This window comes from Paramormyrops kingsleyae, chromosome 2 (assembly GCF_048594095.1).
Source record: "Paramormyrops kingsleyae isolate MSU_618 chromosome 2, PKINGS_0.4, whole genome shotgun sequence".
In the NCBI taxonomy this organism is placed as follows: Eukaryota; Metazoa; Chordata; class Actinopteri; order Osteoglossiformes; family Mormyridae; genus Paramormyrops; species Paramormyrops kingsleyae.
The window spans coordinates 31142067-31156532 of record NC_132798.1 but is presented as its reverse complement, the minus strand read 5'-3'; the positions used below and the strand labels follow the sequence as shown (position 1 = coordinate 31156532).

Sequence of the window (14466 nt, the reverse complement as noted above, 5' to 3'; positions counted from 1 at the left end):
CACACTCTCCTGCACCAACAGCTTCTGCCGACATGTTTTACTGTAATGCTGGAGTCTGTTTTTCAATGTCCGTGAGAGACTGAAACACTTCTGGAGGAGGGAGGTGATCGGCATGTTTTATCCCAAAGATCATCAGTCCATCTACATCGGCGTCCCTGTGCCACGGGGGCCCAGGCGTAAACGGAGACGCCGGCGCTCCACATGCAGCCGAGACTACGGGGACCACAACCACAACGACCAAGAGAGACGAGATCAGCTACACAGACACAAGCATCATGCGCAAGAGGAGCTGGGGAGATGTGACGTGGAGGAAGGGGGTCTGGATCCACATGGACATGAAGAGAGCCTGCCTGTGGAGGTCAACAGGACCAGTGAGTCACCCTGTATGCCTTCACGCACAGATATGGCTCTGATTAAGGGGAACGCAAGTTGTGGGCTTCAAAACTCCATATCAGAAGGTAGGTGCACATTGTGAGTTTCTGGAGTCCAAAGCAGAGGAGAAGTACATGCTGAGGCTGTAGGGCCTCCTGAGAGCTTGCACAAGGCTGAAGCCCCCGGCCCTTATCTCTCTACCAGTGTGTCCAGCAGCAGAGCGCCTACACTACATCCTGGGTGATGACGATGATATGGCCACACCCACGCTCTTCACTGAGATGGACACACTTCAGCATGAGGGTGGTGAGCTGGAGTGGAAGGAGTCTGCCAGGTAAACCCGCTCGCACACACACACACACACGCACACACACATGCATGCACACACACGTATGCACACACGCACACACACACGCATGCACACACACGTATGCACACACACACACACGCACACACACGCACATGCACATGTACACACACGCACATGTACACACACACACACGCACATGCACATGTACACACACGCACACACACGCACATGTACACACACGCACACGCACACACACGCACATGTACACACACGCACACACGCACATGTACACACACGCACATGTACACACACGCGCACACACACACACACACAGGCAGATGGTCTGCAGTGCCCTCCTGTCCTCTGCTCTCTGCCGTCTATCTCCTTTGTCTTTTCACAGGTGGGTGAAGTTTGAGGAGAAGGTGGAAGAGGGCGGGGAGCGGTGGAGCAAGCCACACGTGTCCACACTGTCCCTGCATAGCCTGTTTGAGCTGCGTACCTGTCTGCAGACCGGCACCATCTTGCTCGACCTTGAGGGCTACTGCCTGCCCCAGATCGTGGGTGGGTCTCGCCTATGTGGTTTTGGGTCAGTGGGAGGGAGAGAGAATGTGTGGTGGTTCTATGCTTTCTGCCAGGGCCCTGTGGCTATCACAGGGCACGCACCTACTGACTGCCGGTGTGCCATACAGATGACATTATCGAGCGGCAGATAGAGGAGGGCCTGCTAGGGGTCGAGCTGAGGGACAGGATCGCCTTCGTCCTGCTGAGGAGGCACCGGCATCAGACCAAAAAGCCCATTCACCGCTCGCTGGCCGACATCGGGAAGACGAGCTCCACTGGTGAGCCGCTGCCCTCTGCTCACTGCTGCCCCAACTGGCTCAAGTGTTAACAGTCATTGGGTTGGCAGATACCTGTGCACTGTGAGCTGTGTTACATAACCGTTCTGCGTTCTAACTTCCTGTTCCCATCATCCACTGCGCTGGCGAAGGCCGCAGTCCAAGTCGAAGCCCTGGTGCAGCTCCAGGCTTCAATTGCTCCACGGAGGACCTGCAACTGAAGCAGACAGGGAGCTACGGCCGTCTGCGTGAGCGTCACTCTCTGTCCCGTTACTCTCCACCCCATCTCCTCTGATTCACGTCAAACTGTTAAGGGACGGGTAACACCTCACGTTCCTCCTTCTGTTAGATAGCATCTCTCTCTGGGACATTGTTGTGTCTCTCCACTGAGTGGTTTCTTCTTCGTAGCTGAAGTGACCTTTAGTTTCTTTCATTTTTTGTCATTGTCATTTGTCATTTTCTGGATTTTCTGCCAAGTTTGTTCACTTTTACTCAAGCTGACATCTGTCCAGCTTTTCTCCTTTGAAAGCTTGGTGTGGTTCCCAGCAGAGCATGAACCCGGTAGGTAGCCGTGTTGTTGTATTTCAGGACACACCCAGAGTCGCAGCATGAATGACATCTCAGACACGCCTAGCACAGACCAGGTAAGTCGACCCAGGCTAGACACACTCGGGACAGACACACTCGGGACTGACATACTCGGGACAGACACACTCGGGACAGACACGTCCCACCTGTCGGTGTCTGACTAACCGCTAAGCCTTTAGGTCATCATGGGAGCAGTGAGGCTCTGGATTACTGCTTTAACCCACTTGTTGCTGGTTCTGGTTGGTTTACACCCAGCAGTGCCTGGCTATACTCAGCAGGCACTCCCTCTGAGGGGTTCAGCCCTCACCGTTGCCTTTACCCACCTTCCAATGTGCTCAGCACCACAACATTCTGTGTTTCTCAAAGGAATTCAGAAGGATGTAGAAGGAGGATGTGGGGGTGACTAAAATGTGGTCCTTGAACAGTTTAGCTGCTTTGTGAGCCAACTGACAAAGTGACCAATTTAAAACTGATCAGCAGAATCAAATCAAGATGAGCTTCTTTAATGAATTCTGTGACTTGTGACACAAAGTGAGACTGTTAATGTAGCTCTGTGCGGTTCTCAGACTGCCAAAGGCGACCCATCGTGGCTGGCATACGTGGAGATGAAGCAGCGGGGGATGGGAATCAGGCTGCAGGCCATATGATTTCCTCTTCATGCCTGCTCCTCTCTGTCATCTATTAAAGTAGCTCATAGGCAATTTGCTGTTTCCATTGTGTACATAATTTCAAGAACATTGGCCTCGGTTATTACGTTTTGTGCCTTTAAACATCTGTTCAAACATGCTTTCCTAGCGTTAATTCGGTTTATTGGATGGGCTCTTTCTAGTTAAATGCAGCGGAAATGGAAAAGGCAGATGTACAGACTCTTTCCCTCACCTTCTCTCCACCTTTCCCTGCCTCCGCCTCACCCTCACCAGCTGAAAAACAAGTTCATGAAGAAGATCCCTCGAGATGCAGAGGCTTCCAACGTCCTGGTGGGGGAGGTGGACTTCCTGGAGAAGCCCTTTGTTGCCTTTGTGCGTCTGGCTCAGGCCACCACACTGGGAGGTTTGACTGAGGTCCCCGTGCCAACTAGGTGAGGCATGTCTTCCTGCCCGTGTGGCACTTTTCACACATGTCTCATCATCCCTGAACTCTGTTTGCTGCAGGTTCCTATTTATCCTGCTGGGTCCTCCTGGCAAATCTAAGTCCTACAATGAAATCGGCCGTGCCATTGCCACTCTCATGGTGGATGACGTGAGTTGCCCTTGTGGACCTCTGTGGACCTTTTTTCTGTCACTGTGTTGCTTAGCGGTCTCCTGCCTCAGCTTTTCAGCAGAGTGGCCTACAAGGCCAGGGACCGGGAGGACCTTATCGCTGGCATTGATGAGTTCCTCGATGAGGTTATCGTGCTTCCACCAGGAGAGTGGGACCCCAAAATCCGCATTGAACCCCCCAAGAAGGTACCTTCTGCAGAAAAGAGGTATGAAAGAATGTCTGGTCATCTAAGGACTGACTGTGAAGATTAGAACCACTTTCCCCACTGCTGTAATCACTCATCTTCAACCCTTGTTCTGCAGGAAGTCTGTCTACTCTTTAAACGAGCTGGGGCAGATTAACGGGACTGCAGGAGAGAGCGGGGGCGTGAGTGAGGATGAGGAGATGCCTACTGCACATGAAGTAGGAGAGGAGCTGGTGTTCACAGGAAGGTGGGAGCTCAACTGGAACTGGGGCTAAATGTGGAGACAGATTCTGTTGCAGCATTATGAAAGGCCACACCTCTTTTCAGGAAGTGATGTAAGATGCAGAGAGAGGACACCTTGTCACATGATGCGCAATGCTCTGTGTTTCAGGTTCTGTGGTGGTCTGCTCCTGGATATCAAGCGAAAGCTGCCCTGGCTTCCCAGCGACTTCTATGAGGGCTTCCACATCCAGTCCATCTCTGCTGTGCTCTTCATCTACTTGGGCTGCATCACCAACGCCATCACCTTTGGCGGGCTGCTAGGTGATGCCACTGACAACTACCAGGTTGGTCCACTCCAGTCTAATGGTACTAACTTCTAACAGGCATGACAGGTAAACATGGATTCATCATGATGGCATTATCAGGAATAGAATTATCAAGCCTCGATTGTATATGGAAGAATGTGTTATTCTAAAGTAGGACATTTTCATTTTCCCTGTCTGGTTCTCCCTCTCAGGGAGTGATGGAGAGCTTCCTTGGGACATCCCTGGCAGGTACTGTGTTCTGCCTCTTTGGAGGGCAGCCACTCATCATCCTCAGCTCCACGGGGCCAATTCTGATCTTTGAGAAGCTCCTCTTCGATTTTAGCAAGTGAGTTCTCAGGACAGGGGATCTTAGCCACACTGAAATCTGCAACTATACAAAAACAATCACAGAACCAGGCAGAAACAGTCAAAACCAAATCTATTAGTTTTGTGCAGGGTTTCCCAATCCATTCCTCGAGGACCCACAGAGGGAGCAAAAATGCGAACTATCTGGCAGGGAGTTTGGAGGGAGCAAAAACATGGACTGTCTTTGGGTCCCTGAGGACCGGATTGGGAAACACTGGTCTTGTCTATACTGTCACATTCTCCACTTATATTTCCACATAATGACACCCGCCTCTCTCAGGAGCAACAGCATTGACTACATGGAGCTGCGTCTATGGATTGGACTTCACTCGTGTCTCCAGTGCTTTCTGCTGGTCGCCACGGACGCCAGCTACATCATCAAGTACGTCACCCGCTTCACAGAGGAAGGGTTCTCCAGCCTCATCTCCTTCATCTTCATCTCAGATGCCATCAAGAAGATGATGGACTCTTTCAGCTATTACCCCATCAACATGGACTTCGAGCCTGATCTCATCACCATGTACAGGTGCGAGTGCATGGCCCCTAACCAAGGTGAGCTCATCTGACAAAGCCTAGGACAGAAGATAGTGAGGCCATCGCTCAACTTCCTATTTAACTGAGACTGGTGGTGGGTGGCAGCTGTTAAGTGATTGGTCAGAACATCTGCAGGCTGATTAGGATAATGTGGTTGTAAGGGTACAGGGTTGTGGTGAGGTTTGGCCAGCATCTCCCTATATCAGGTAAGGAGGACCTGCCTGACTTTTTCCTGTAGAACACATACTTTATACTTATCTTCCTGTCTGAAGTCCATGCTAGAAGCCCATACATGATTAATTCAACTCAGGGAGTGTCTGTTCTTTTATTTGATTATTGTAACTGATTTGTATTGTGTTTGTTTTTGCCCGACAAATACCAATGGCCTGCTGACTGGTCCAAGTGAGTACCCATTCCTGAATGAGCTTCATTCATTCATACCGATGCATTTCTTAGAAATAATGGCCTGATGTGAACATTTTCTCCATTCCTGTGTCTGCAGTGGTTCCAATCATTTTCAATGTCTCAGCTCTGCTAGTGCCAGAAAACACCACTGACCTATCTGTGGTAAGTGCCTCCTGTACCATGTTCGGGACAGTTCCCTAACTGGGATGCAAATAGCTGGCAAACTTTGTATTAAGGAATTGTGATGTCATCATTACCAATATTTATTGGTGACACCTTGTGTAGCAGACAAACAACTCTTGTTAAAAGCATCATTTGAAGTTCCATATGTTGACCTCTCTAGGATCTGGATTGATGTTTCCTACCTCATTCTCAGCTATGCTCTATCCTCCCATTCTCTCTCCCCTCGTTCACCTTCTCTTTTTCTCACTGGTCCCTCTTCTAACTAACTTCAACCTTCATCTCTACCATTGTGCCACCCTGTCCCTGGTGCGCGATGCCAGCTCAATGTGACAGCCCTGGACTGGAGCCAGCTCAGTAAGGTGGAGTGTCTGAAGTACGGGGGCTCTCTGACGGGCAGCTCCTGCGAGTTTGTCCCTGACCTGACACTCATGTCCTTCATCCTCTTCTTTGGCACCTACTCCATGACGGTCTCACTCAAGAAATTCAAGTTTAGCCGCTACTTCCCCACAAAGGTGATTTCAGAGGAGGGGGGACAGGAAGTGACAGGTAATAGAGTCTGAGTTAGAAAGAGGAGAGCTGGAAGTATCAGGACCGGGATTAGAAATTCACATCCTGCTAAACAAACTGTAAGTCAGCTGAACTGAAAGAAGGGTTGACAGGGAATTAGGGTGGTTGACTCCTCAATATGGTGTCCCCTGTGTGGGCGGCTTTTAGCATATAAACAGCATACAAACTTAGGTCTTGTGAAATTCTACAGGGCCTATATGTTCACCTGCAGTATCAGAAGTACAAATGAGAAACAGCTCAGCACAATTAACAGTCAGAGCATGATTTACAGGTGAGGTTATGTATAGAATATACAGTACGCTAATGATCATTCAGGTTTTATTAACAATACTCTAAATTAACGATTCTGCTCATACCTGGATAACATCTGTTTTTAAACTCTTTCATGCACTAAATGGTCAAAAGTATGTGGACACCCCTATTAATTAGTGGAATTGCCTAATTAAGCCAAACCCAATGCTGACACAGGTGTATAATTAAGCACACAGTCACACTGCATCCTACAACATAATTTAGCAGCAGAATAGGTGGTTGTACAGAATAGGTAAATGACATTACACCATCACAGAAAACCAAATTTCCAACAAGTCATTTTACCATATTTCGGCCCCTGCCGGTGGTATCCTGGTCAACCACAAGTGATCGTGAAGGTCAAAATATCTGGGAGCAAGTTCTGATGTGGCAGCCACACAAGCTACCAGAAAGGGACCCAATGACCCAGTATTAATAACCAACCTGAATGGCAGCAAATCCCACATTAATGTTCCAACATCTATTGAAAAACCTTCCCAGAAAAGTAGACTATTTTAGTAACAATGGGTCAACCAACTTCTTCCTAATACCTTGCGTTTCTGAATGAGATGCTGCAAAAGCTGGTATCCACATTCTTTTGGCCGTATAGCGTAGCTGTGTGCTAAACCTAACCTCATCCTACTAACCCTCAGTGTGCCTCTAATCTGTCATTGTTTCAGCTCCGGAAGCTCATCAGCGACTTTGCCATCTTCTTGTCAATCCTGACATTTGTGGCTCTTGATATGTTCATCGGGCTGAAGACCCCGAAGCTCATTGTTCCGACGGAGTTTAAGGTCCGCTGTCGGCCAGTCCTTGCTCATCTAATGACACATCTCCAACCACTGCTGATGTTCGGGCTTCTTTGCAATGTCCCCATAGCCGACTCGCCCTGATCGTGGCTGGATGGTGATGTCGTTTGGGAAGAACCCTTGGTGGATGTACCTGGCCAGCTTCATCCCTGCCCTTCTGGTCACCATCCTCATCTTCATGGACCAGCAGATCACTGCTGTCATAGTCAACCGCAAAGAGAACAAGTTAAAGGTGGAGGACCTCACCTGTTTGTGTGGTGTTATCGACACTCCATTTTCATAGTGAAGAGCATAATTGTGCCATTTAAAGCTCAGTGAATCTCTACTTGCCACACAGTGCAGCATCTCTCTGGCTTTGTGTGCAGAAAGGCTGCGGGTACCACCTGGACCTCTTCTGGGTGGGCGTCCTCATGGCCGCCTGCTCCCTCATGGGGCTCCCGTGGTACGTGGCTGCCACCGTCATCTCCATTGCCCACATCGACTCGCTCAAGATGGAGAGCGAGTGCAGTGCCCCCGGCGAGCAGCCGCAGTTCCTGGGAGTGCGGTGAGCAGGTGTGGGGCCCATGCGGCCAGGTGTGGGAAAGGGGGGCATTATAGATGAGTTTCTGACCCGCCTCGTGTGGAATACCCAGGGAACAGAGGGTGACAGGGATCCTGGTGTTTGTCCTGACTGGAGTCTCCATCTTCCTTGCCCCCATACTGCAGGTGAGGACAGAGTGACAGGAATAAAAAACGTGAAATAATCAGTGATGGTGGTTGATCCCGCTGAGGGAAGCGTGTTATAGTGAAGGAATCTCCCATGTTTCTGCAGTTCATTCCCATGCCTGTGCTCTATGGGGTTTTCCTCTACATGGGCGTGGCTTCTCTCAGTGGCATCCAGGTGTGTCTATCTTTGCACTTCCCCCAATGATGTCACATCCACTATACAAGGGCCATGGGCCATCTGTCTCAATCTGGAGTGAATTTACACCCAAAAGACAACTTAAAAGTATCACTTAAGCTGAATGTGGTGGCGGAATGTGCCAGAGAACATAATCACTGCTTAGGGGTGTGTGATGTGGGGCTGTCCAGAGCATGACGTGTCCCCTTCTGTCTCCACAGTTCTGGGACAGGATTAAGCTCTTCCTGATGCCATCCAAGCACCAGCCCGACTTGTCGTTCCTGCGTCACGTCCCCCTGCGCCGAGTCCACCTCTTCACCCTGGTGCAAATCATCTGCCTGTCTGTGCTCTGGATTCTGAAGTCCACAGCACTGGCCATCATCTTCCCAGTCATGGTATGAACATGAAAAACTCAAAGCTTCAGTTTCGTCTGTCCCTGTTCCACAGCAGCGCTGATGCTTGTACGTGGAAGTATAACCATCTAACCCGCTGGCAGATCCTGGGCCTAATGGTGGTGAGGAAGATGCTGGACATGGTGTTTGCTCAGCACGACCTGGCCTGGCTGGATGACTTGCTGCCCGAGAAGGAGAAGAAGGCAGTGGATGAGAAGAAGAACGAGAGGAGCAAGAAGAAAGTCAGAGGAGGGGAGGACGGAGACGATGAGGTGAGAGACAAGATAGCATGGTCACACGGAGTGTCCAGGCTGTGCAGAGAGCAGCTGGGCTGCTTCCCTGAAGGTCGGCCACGTCCCGTCACATGAACATGAAAGCTCTCAGGAGGAAGGTTTTACTGTCAAAGGAAACAAAACTGAAACAAAAAAACAAAACAGAAAAAGGCAGTCCCACCACCTACCATCCATGTTGACTGTCTGAAGCCATTCGGCCCCCAAGTTTTTCGGTTTGCTTTCAGGTTGCTTTAGTTTTATTTCAAATAATTTATTATCGTATGAGCATTCTGACTGTGCTCCAGATGCTGCAAAAAAAAGCACCAGAAAATAGAAAGCAAATGCACAGTAGATAGCATATAAACATATACAGACGCTCCTCTACTTACGAATGAGATACGTTCCGAACGGCCGTTCGTAACTTGAAATGTTCGTAAGTCGTTATTCAACATCATTTTAAGGGTATACGTAAGTACAAAGAACTAGGATGCTGGGAGTACGCACGCTACGTTGCTGCGCGGCGGGAGTAGTGGCCAGAAGTCGTACTACCTGGAATTAGCGTGCAGAAAAAAAAATGTTTGCGGAAGGGAAACGGGAGCCCAATGAACACAGTTTGGACTTACAGTCCTCTTCGTTTGTATGTCTGAAGGTTCGTAGGTTGAAAGCTTGTAAGTAGAGGAGCGTCTGTATACATTGACCATAGATCAAAGAGTATTAAAGTGAATGAAAAGATAAAAATAGTTTCCGATGTGAAATATATACACATACATAAATATAGATAAAATACATACATATAAATATATGGGAACAGAGATGTGCAGCGTAAAGTGGCTGGTGCCTCCCCCTGATGGTTCAGCATCCTGGTCTTCTGTGAGATCTTTGCTGTAACTTTACAGCTATTGAAGGTTCATGATCTTTAATATTTTACATATACAGTACCAGTCAAAAGTTTAGACACACCTCCATAGAAGGGTTAACATGTACTATTCTCTACATTTTAGAATAATTATAAAGACATCAAAACTATAAAATAACATATATGGAATTATACACTGGCCAAAAAAATAGCAGTGTAGGACCAGTCTAGGACCAGTGGGGCTCTGTAGGTTGAGACTTAGAAGGTTGTCAGTTCAAATCCCTGGTTCCGCAGAATAATGCCACCATTAGGCCCTTGATCAAGGCCCTTAACCCCAGTAGCTCAAGGGACTGGTTGACCCTGCCATCTCCTCTGCGCCAGTTTCATGAGGTGGCCTCCTGGGATGTTTTTGGAAGTGACATGTGCTCAGTGTCTAAGCCTCTGTGTCTGTGATCGGAAGGTCTTCAGTTTGAGCATGGCCTCGGCAGAATAGTCACATCCATGGGCCCCAGCTTGCCCTTCACTGCCAAGCTCGCTCTCACCTACATGTGTGTCTGTGTGTCATGGAGAGCAAGATGGAGTAGGCGAGAAGTGAATTTCCCCACAGGGGATCAATAAAGATATCGCCACTATTATTACTTTCCAGCTGCCCTGGGGAGTTTCCACATATGCTGCGCACTCATTGGCCACTTTCCTTCACTTTTAGGTCAAACTCCTCCAAAACCATGTCTACTGTGATTAGGTCAGGTGGCCAGATCATGTGATGTGACACTATCACTCTGCTTTGTAGGCAGCTTGGCAAGTCCACTGTTTTGACTGGTTCTGTGTGAGCGGGCATGTCTGCCTCGCCGTCTCGGCTGCACGTTCATTCCTCCCTTGTGAGCTTTAAGCTCTGTGTGGCCTTTAAGCACTTTTAACTGTTATTTTCAGAAAATATGACCCAAGGGGCCGAAAGCACCTCTTCTCCGTCTTAAGTTGTGTTTCTTCATTCATTCTGTATTGCCGCCTTCTCCTTTTCCTCTCATCCCCTCCTCTCTTCTTTTCCCGTCTCTCACATCTCCCATCTTTCCGTTTGACGTTGTCTCTCTGCACAGGAGAAGTACCACACCTACTCTAACTGCTCTCCTGCTGCATCCGACCTGGACCGCAGGTACTGTGCTGTTCCACTGTAACTGTACATTAACCCCCCCCCCCACTACATTAGTGAATCACTGAGGTGTTTCATTCACCATTATGTGTTTCAATCGAATCTCCATAGAGCGGCACGCCAAAGGTCTTTCCTCCCCACCCCTCGAACCCTCTGGTTTGCTGTCAATCCATCTCTGCTGAATCTCCCCATCAATTTCCGCTCATGTTTCCCAGCATCACTCTGCACCTGAGGATCTCCTGTCCGCCTTCCCCCGCCGCGCCCTTCGCCCGAGGAGTAGGCTGCACCGTGCCACAGGTCAAGATAGAGATGGAGTCCGACTACGAGGACAGTGAGCACCGACACAGAGACATGAGCAGTGAAACCACACTGTAAGGCCACCCTCAGAACGTACACACTCACCATCCAGGACCACTGTGACCGGACATGCTGCACTGAATAATCAGTCTCATATCTGTTTCCATTCTACCACTGACCAAATCATCATCTTCCTTCTGTCATTTTCAGTTGGCCACTTCCAAACTGTGTCAGCCAGCTAGGTGAGAAAGCTTTTTTAGACTATATAGACGCTCCCTGGGTTACATTCTGATAAACCTAATGTAAGGTGAAAATATCATGAGGTGAAAATGCATTTAATACAGCACACCTAACAAACATGCTTAGCCTACCGTTGGGCAAAATCGTTAACGCAAAGCCTGTTTCATAATAAAGTGTTGAATATTTAATGTAATTTATTTAATAATCATACCCATCGTAAAGTCAAAATATCATAACATGGACCCTCGTAATCCGGGGAGCATCTGTACACGTTTCTTGCACATCCTTGCCCAAACATGTAGCTGGTCATTCATTCACTGCAGAGACAGTAGTTTACCACAGGGTGGCGCTCTGTGGTCTGCAGCACTCACTACCTTGGGATTGCTGTGAAAACATACTTTTGTGCATATATGGCTTTCATGAACGTGTCTGGGGGACACCATCAAAAACACGGGTATATTTACCGCACTTGGGTCCCCACGTATTCTATACTTGAAGTAAAACAACAGCCAGAGTATTTTCTGACTTTAGTTTTGTATGTTTATGCCTGATTACTTCTGGATGGTTTTGTTTGGTTTTGATTAGGGGCTGAAAATGAACTGGAACTTCACCCTGTTAGATGCAAATAAAAACATTGTATGGGTAAAATTTGTCCTTTTAATGTTTTGATAAAGCATATCTAACAAATGAAATCCACCGATTTAAAAAAATACAATTTTTCTTTTCCACTAATCACGTTTCTGGAATTCAGATTAAAAAAATCATACAGCTACCAATTCTTAGGTATACATGCAGCTTACATTATTTGGAATTTAGAAACTGACCAATTTTCAGCTGGATGGGTTACAATAACGCGGATACCCTTTGACCGGTGCTGTAATCTAGCACTCTGACAAAGTTCTGTATTCGACTTGGCCCAGCAGCGCGAGTCTGCGTTTAACAGGAAAGGTGTAAAATAACAGGCTAATGTAAAAGACAGGAGGCTGTGTGAGTGTCAGGCCCCGGAGGCGCCCGGGTGAAGCCATCCCCGAAGCCGCGGGTCTCCTCGAGGCAGGGAGGCTGGTTGCACATGGGACACAGCCTGTTACGCTGCTCTGACGCCCGCAGCCACACGATGAGGTTCCAACGCTCCCCAGAGGAGATCCGCAAGGCCCCGTGCATCTGCTGTCCGCGGTGTAGCAGGCCGCTGGCCACGCGGTGCTCCACCTCCGCGCACTCCGACTCACTCAGAGGGACCTGCAGGGGGCGCCCTCGTTACACAGGAACACCACTGGGATCATTTCCAGCACCAGAATGCTCAGCTGCAGTTAATTAACCAGCAGATTATACTGGGGAAAACGTTATTTTGCAGCATCGTGACGATATGGGTTTGTATAAATTACATCTAATAAGCAGCTGCAGGATAACAGCTGGAAGTGTGATGGGGGTCAGCTCTCAGCGTGAACCCTGACTGGTGGGAAAGGGGACGAGATCATCACCCACCTGCCTCATATCGCCAAAATACAGGTTTCCGTCGGTGAACTCTTTCCCAAGACATACGTTCAGGGTCACCTCAGCGTTGTCATAGTGATAGTCGAGGTCCAGATCCTGGCCCATGGCGTATTTCACTACGAAAGCCTTGTGGCTGTCCAGAGAGCGCCCGCCGCAGTCCGGATACAGCAGCTGTGTGATGGGCTGGAGGTAGCGTTCACGGAGGGGGGTGATGAACCCTTCATCGAACCTGAGCTCGTTCAAGAGGATCTGAAAATACACACGGCCATGAGATGATGTCCCCGGGCACAGTCAACGGGGCCGTTTCCACGGTGACCCGCATCCTCACCCCATAATTGTTCATAGTGTTGGGCCTCCCCTTTGGGGCCTCAGAGCGCTCAAAGTTCTCCAGCTCCTCAATCAGCATCCTGCAGAATTCCTTTCGGAAAACCGGGAAGCGATACACTCTCTGGGCTCAATGACAGAAAAGGTACACGCTGAAGAGGTGTCCGATCGTGTTCTGGCCAATCAGACAGGCCGCATCACACGGACTCACCTGCTAATGGCTCCATGTGGTCTAACAAGCCCCTGCAGGTAGCTCCTTCTGAACAAGCGTAACTCACTAGCTGCAGAAACTCAGGGGCCAGGAAGGACTCCTTAACAGAAAGCGATGTATGAGAGTTAAGAGGGGATTCCCAGATTCTTTAGAGCACCTGCAGGTTGTCTCATGTACGTCACCTGTAAGCAGTACACCTCCCCATGGACGGCTCTGTAAACACTGCTTATAAGGGCCGTTCTCTCTGCAGATTTCTCACACAGGTTCCTGCGCCTGTCCACTTCAGATTCAACCTAAGGGGCAGCGATCGATGAATCAGCTCAGAAAAGAGCAAATCTAAATTCGAGGGGGGGGGGGTGTGTTAAACAGCAAACCAGGCCAGACCTTCTGAAGGACAGCATGGAGATCACCATCAGTCACACAGCCACAACTCCTCAGCACCTGGAAAACAGCAACAGGGACAGGGTAAATGGACATTGTCAGTAACTTACCCTGGACCCGTGCATGACACCGTCTGCCAGTAAGTGTACTGGCGGTGCAGCACACTCACATCCCGATAGTCTTTGAGGAATTGCTCCTTGGAGGTAAACCGGACGTGAAGCTTGTATTCCTCCAGGAAGATGTTGTGCGTATAGAAACAGCTGCAGCTGTAAAACTCCATGGTCTTCTAATAGCTGATCATTTAACACGGCGGTGTCGGTCCGCTCACTGCTCCATTTGACGACGTCTGTAAGGTCAGATAAACAGATAACTCCGAGTTCAGGGTTTCGCTTCCCTACCCGGTTCAGTAGAGTGACCGAGCCAGTCGGTTCAGCCGGTCATCTCAATCGAAGCGCTGATTCAACACACATAAATACAGGCAGGGATTGCTTCGGGTTTCCGATTCGGTTTACCTAATTTCAAATTTGGTGTAGGTTTCGGTTTCAGGTTGAATTTAGGGTAACTTCCCCGGACTCGTTACGCTCCTTCGGGCAAATACGCTGCTGTGATACCGAAGCGGCGTCCTGGTAACGCGGTTTGGGTGCCTGTCTGAACCGGGTCAGCGCATTACCGGAGCTGCGATCGCACACAGCCGGTCCAGGAGCGCCTCGGCTTTACCCTCCGGTACTTCCTGCTCTGTAGGA

At 49.2% G+C, this 14466-nt stretch overlaps 2 protein-coding genes across 4 annotated transcripts; one reads left to right on the top strand and one right to left on the bottom strand.

The window, feature by feature from the left end:
- The first annotated feature begins 371 nt into the window (after positions 1-371).
- Positions 372-11916, top strand: slc4a5a (solute carrier family 4 member 5a). 2 transcript variants are annotated; one of them, XM_023820716.2, is made up of 24 exons: positions 372-458; positions 577-706; positions 1083-1243; positions 1372-1521; positions 1671-1766; positions 2107-2162; positions 3027-3184; positions 3258-3345; positions 3417-3571; positions 3669-3797; positions 3942-4116; positions 4290-4423; positions 4724-4995; positions 5480-5544; positions 5886-6077; positions 7104-7217; positions 7303-7464; positions 7598-7776; positions 7865-7937; positions 8044-8112; positions 8334-8507; positions 8609-8776; positions 10727-10782; positions 10995-11916. In XM_023820716.2, the coding sequence occupies exons 1-24, from the start codon at positions 386-388 to the stop codon at positions 11152-11154; spliced, it is 3189 nt and encodes a 1062-aa protein (XP_023676484.1). In that variant the 5' UTR covers positions 372-385; the 3' UTR covers positions 11155-11916. The 2 variants fall into 2 exon arrangements, with proteins under 2 accessions (XP_023676484.1, XP_023676485.2); XM_023820717.2 differs by lacking the exon at positions 372-458 and having other exon boundaries at positions 639-706; positions 5507-5544.
- Positions 11917-11933: 17 nt separating this feature from the next.
- On the bottom strand, positions 11934-14458 carry ogfod2 (2-oxoglutarate and iron-dependent oxygenase domain containing 2). 2 transcript variants are annotated; one of them, XM_023820720.2, is made up of 8 exons: positions 14236-14458; positions 13893-14069; positions 13727-13783; positions 13525-13635; positions 13343-13442; positions 13136-13260; positions 12799-13056; positions 11934-12552 (listed from the first exon to the last, which is right to left on the bottom strand). In XM_023820720.2, the coding sequence occupies exons 2-8, from the start codon at positions 14001-14003 to the stop codon at positions 12280-12282; spliced, it is 1035 nt and encodes a 344-aa protein (XP_023676488.2). In that variant the 5' UTR covers positions 14004-14069; positions 14236-14458; the 3' UTR covers positions 11934-12279. The 2 variants fall into 2 exon arrangements, with proteins under 2 accessions (XP_023676488.2, XP_023676491.2); XM_023820723.2 differs by lacking the exons at positions 13525-13635; positions 13727-13783; positions 13893-14069; positions 14236-14458 and having other exon boundaries at positions 13136-13255; positions 13343-13470.
- Positions 14459-14466: the final 8 nt, after the last annotated feature.

What these genes read in the sequence shown, in the direction of transcription:
- ogfod2 (XM_023820720.2), bottom strand. Translation starts at nt 14,003, where the DNA reads ATGGAGTTTTACAGCTGCAGCTGTTTCTATACGCACAACATCTTCCTG. An exon ending in GGGAGGTGTACTGCTTACAG is followed by an intron (nt 13,443 to 13,524) that starts GTGACGTACATG and finishes CTTTCTGTTAAG; the next exon opens with GAGTCCTTCCTGGCCCCTGA. An exon ending in CCACATGGAGCCATTAGCAG is followed by an intron (nt 13,261 to 13,342) that starts GTGAGTCCGTGT and finishes TCTGTCATTGAG; the next exon opens with CCCAGAGAGTGTATCGCTTC.
- slc4a5a (XM_023820716.2), top strand. Translation starts at nt 386, where the DNA reads ATGCCTTCACGCACAGATATGGCTCTGATTAAGGGGAACGCAAGTTGT. An exon ending in GTACCTTCTGCAGAAAAGAG is followed by an intron (nt 3,572 to 3,668) that starts GTATGAAAGAAT and finishes CTTGTTCTGCAG; the next exon opens with GAAGTCTGTCTACTCTTTAA. An exon ending in GTGCATGGCCCCTAACCAAG is followed by an intron (nt 4,996 to 5,479) that starts GTGAGCTCATCT and finishes CTGTGTCTGCAG; the next exon opens with TGGTTCCAATCATTTTCAAT.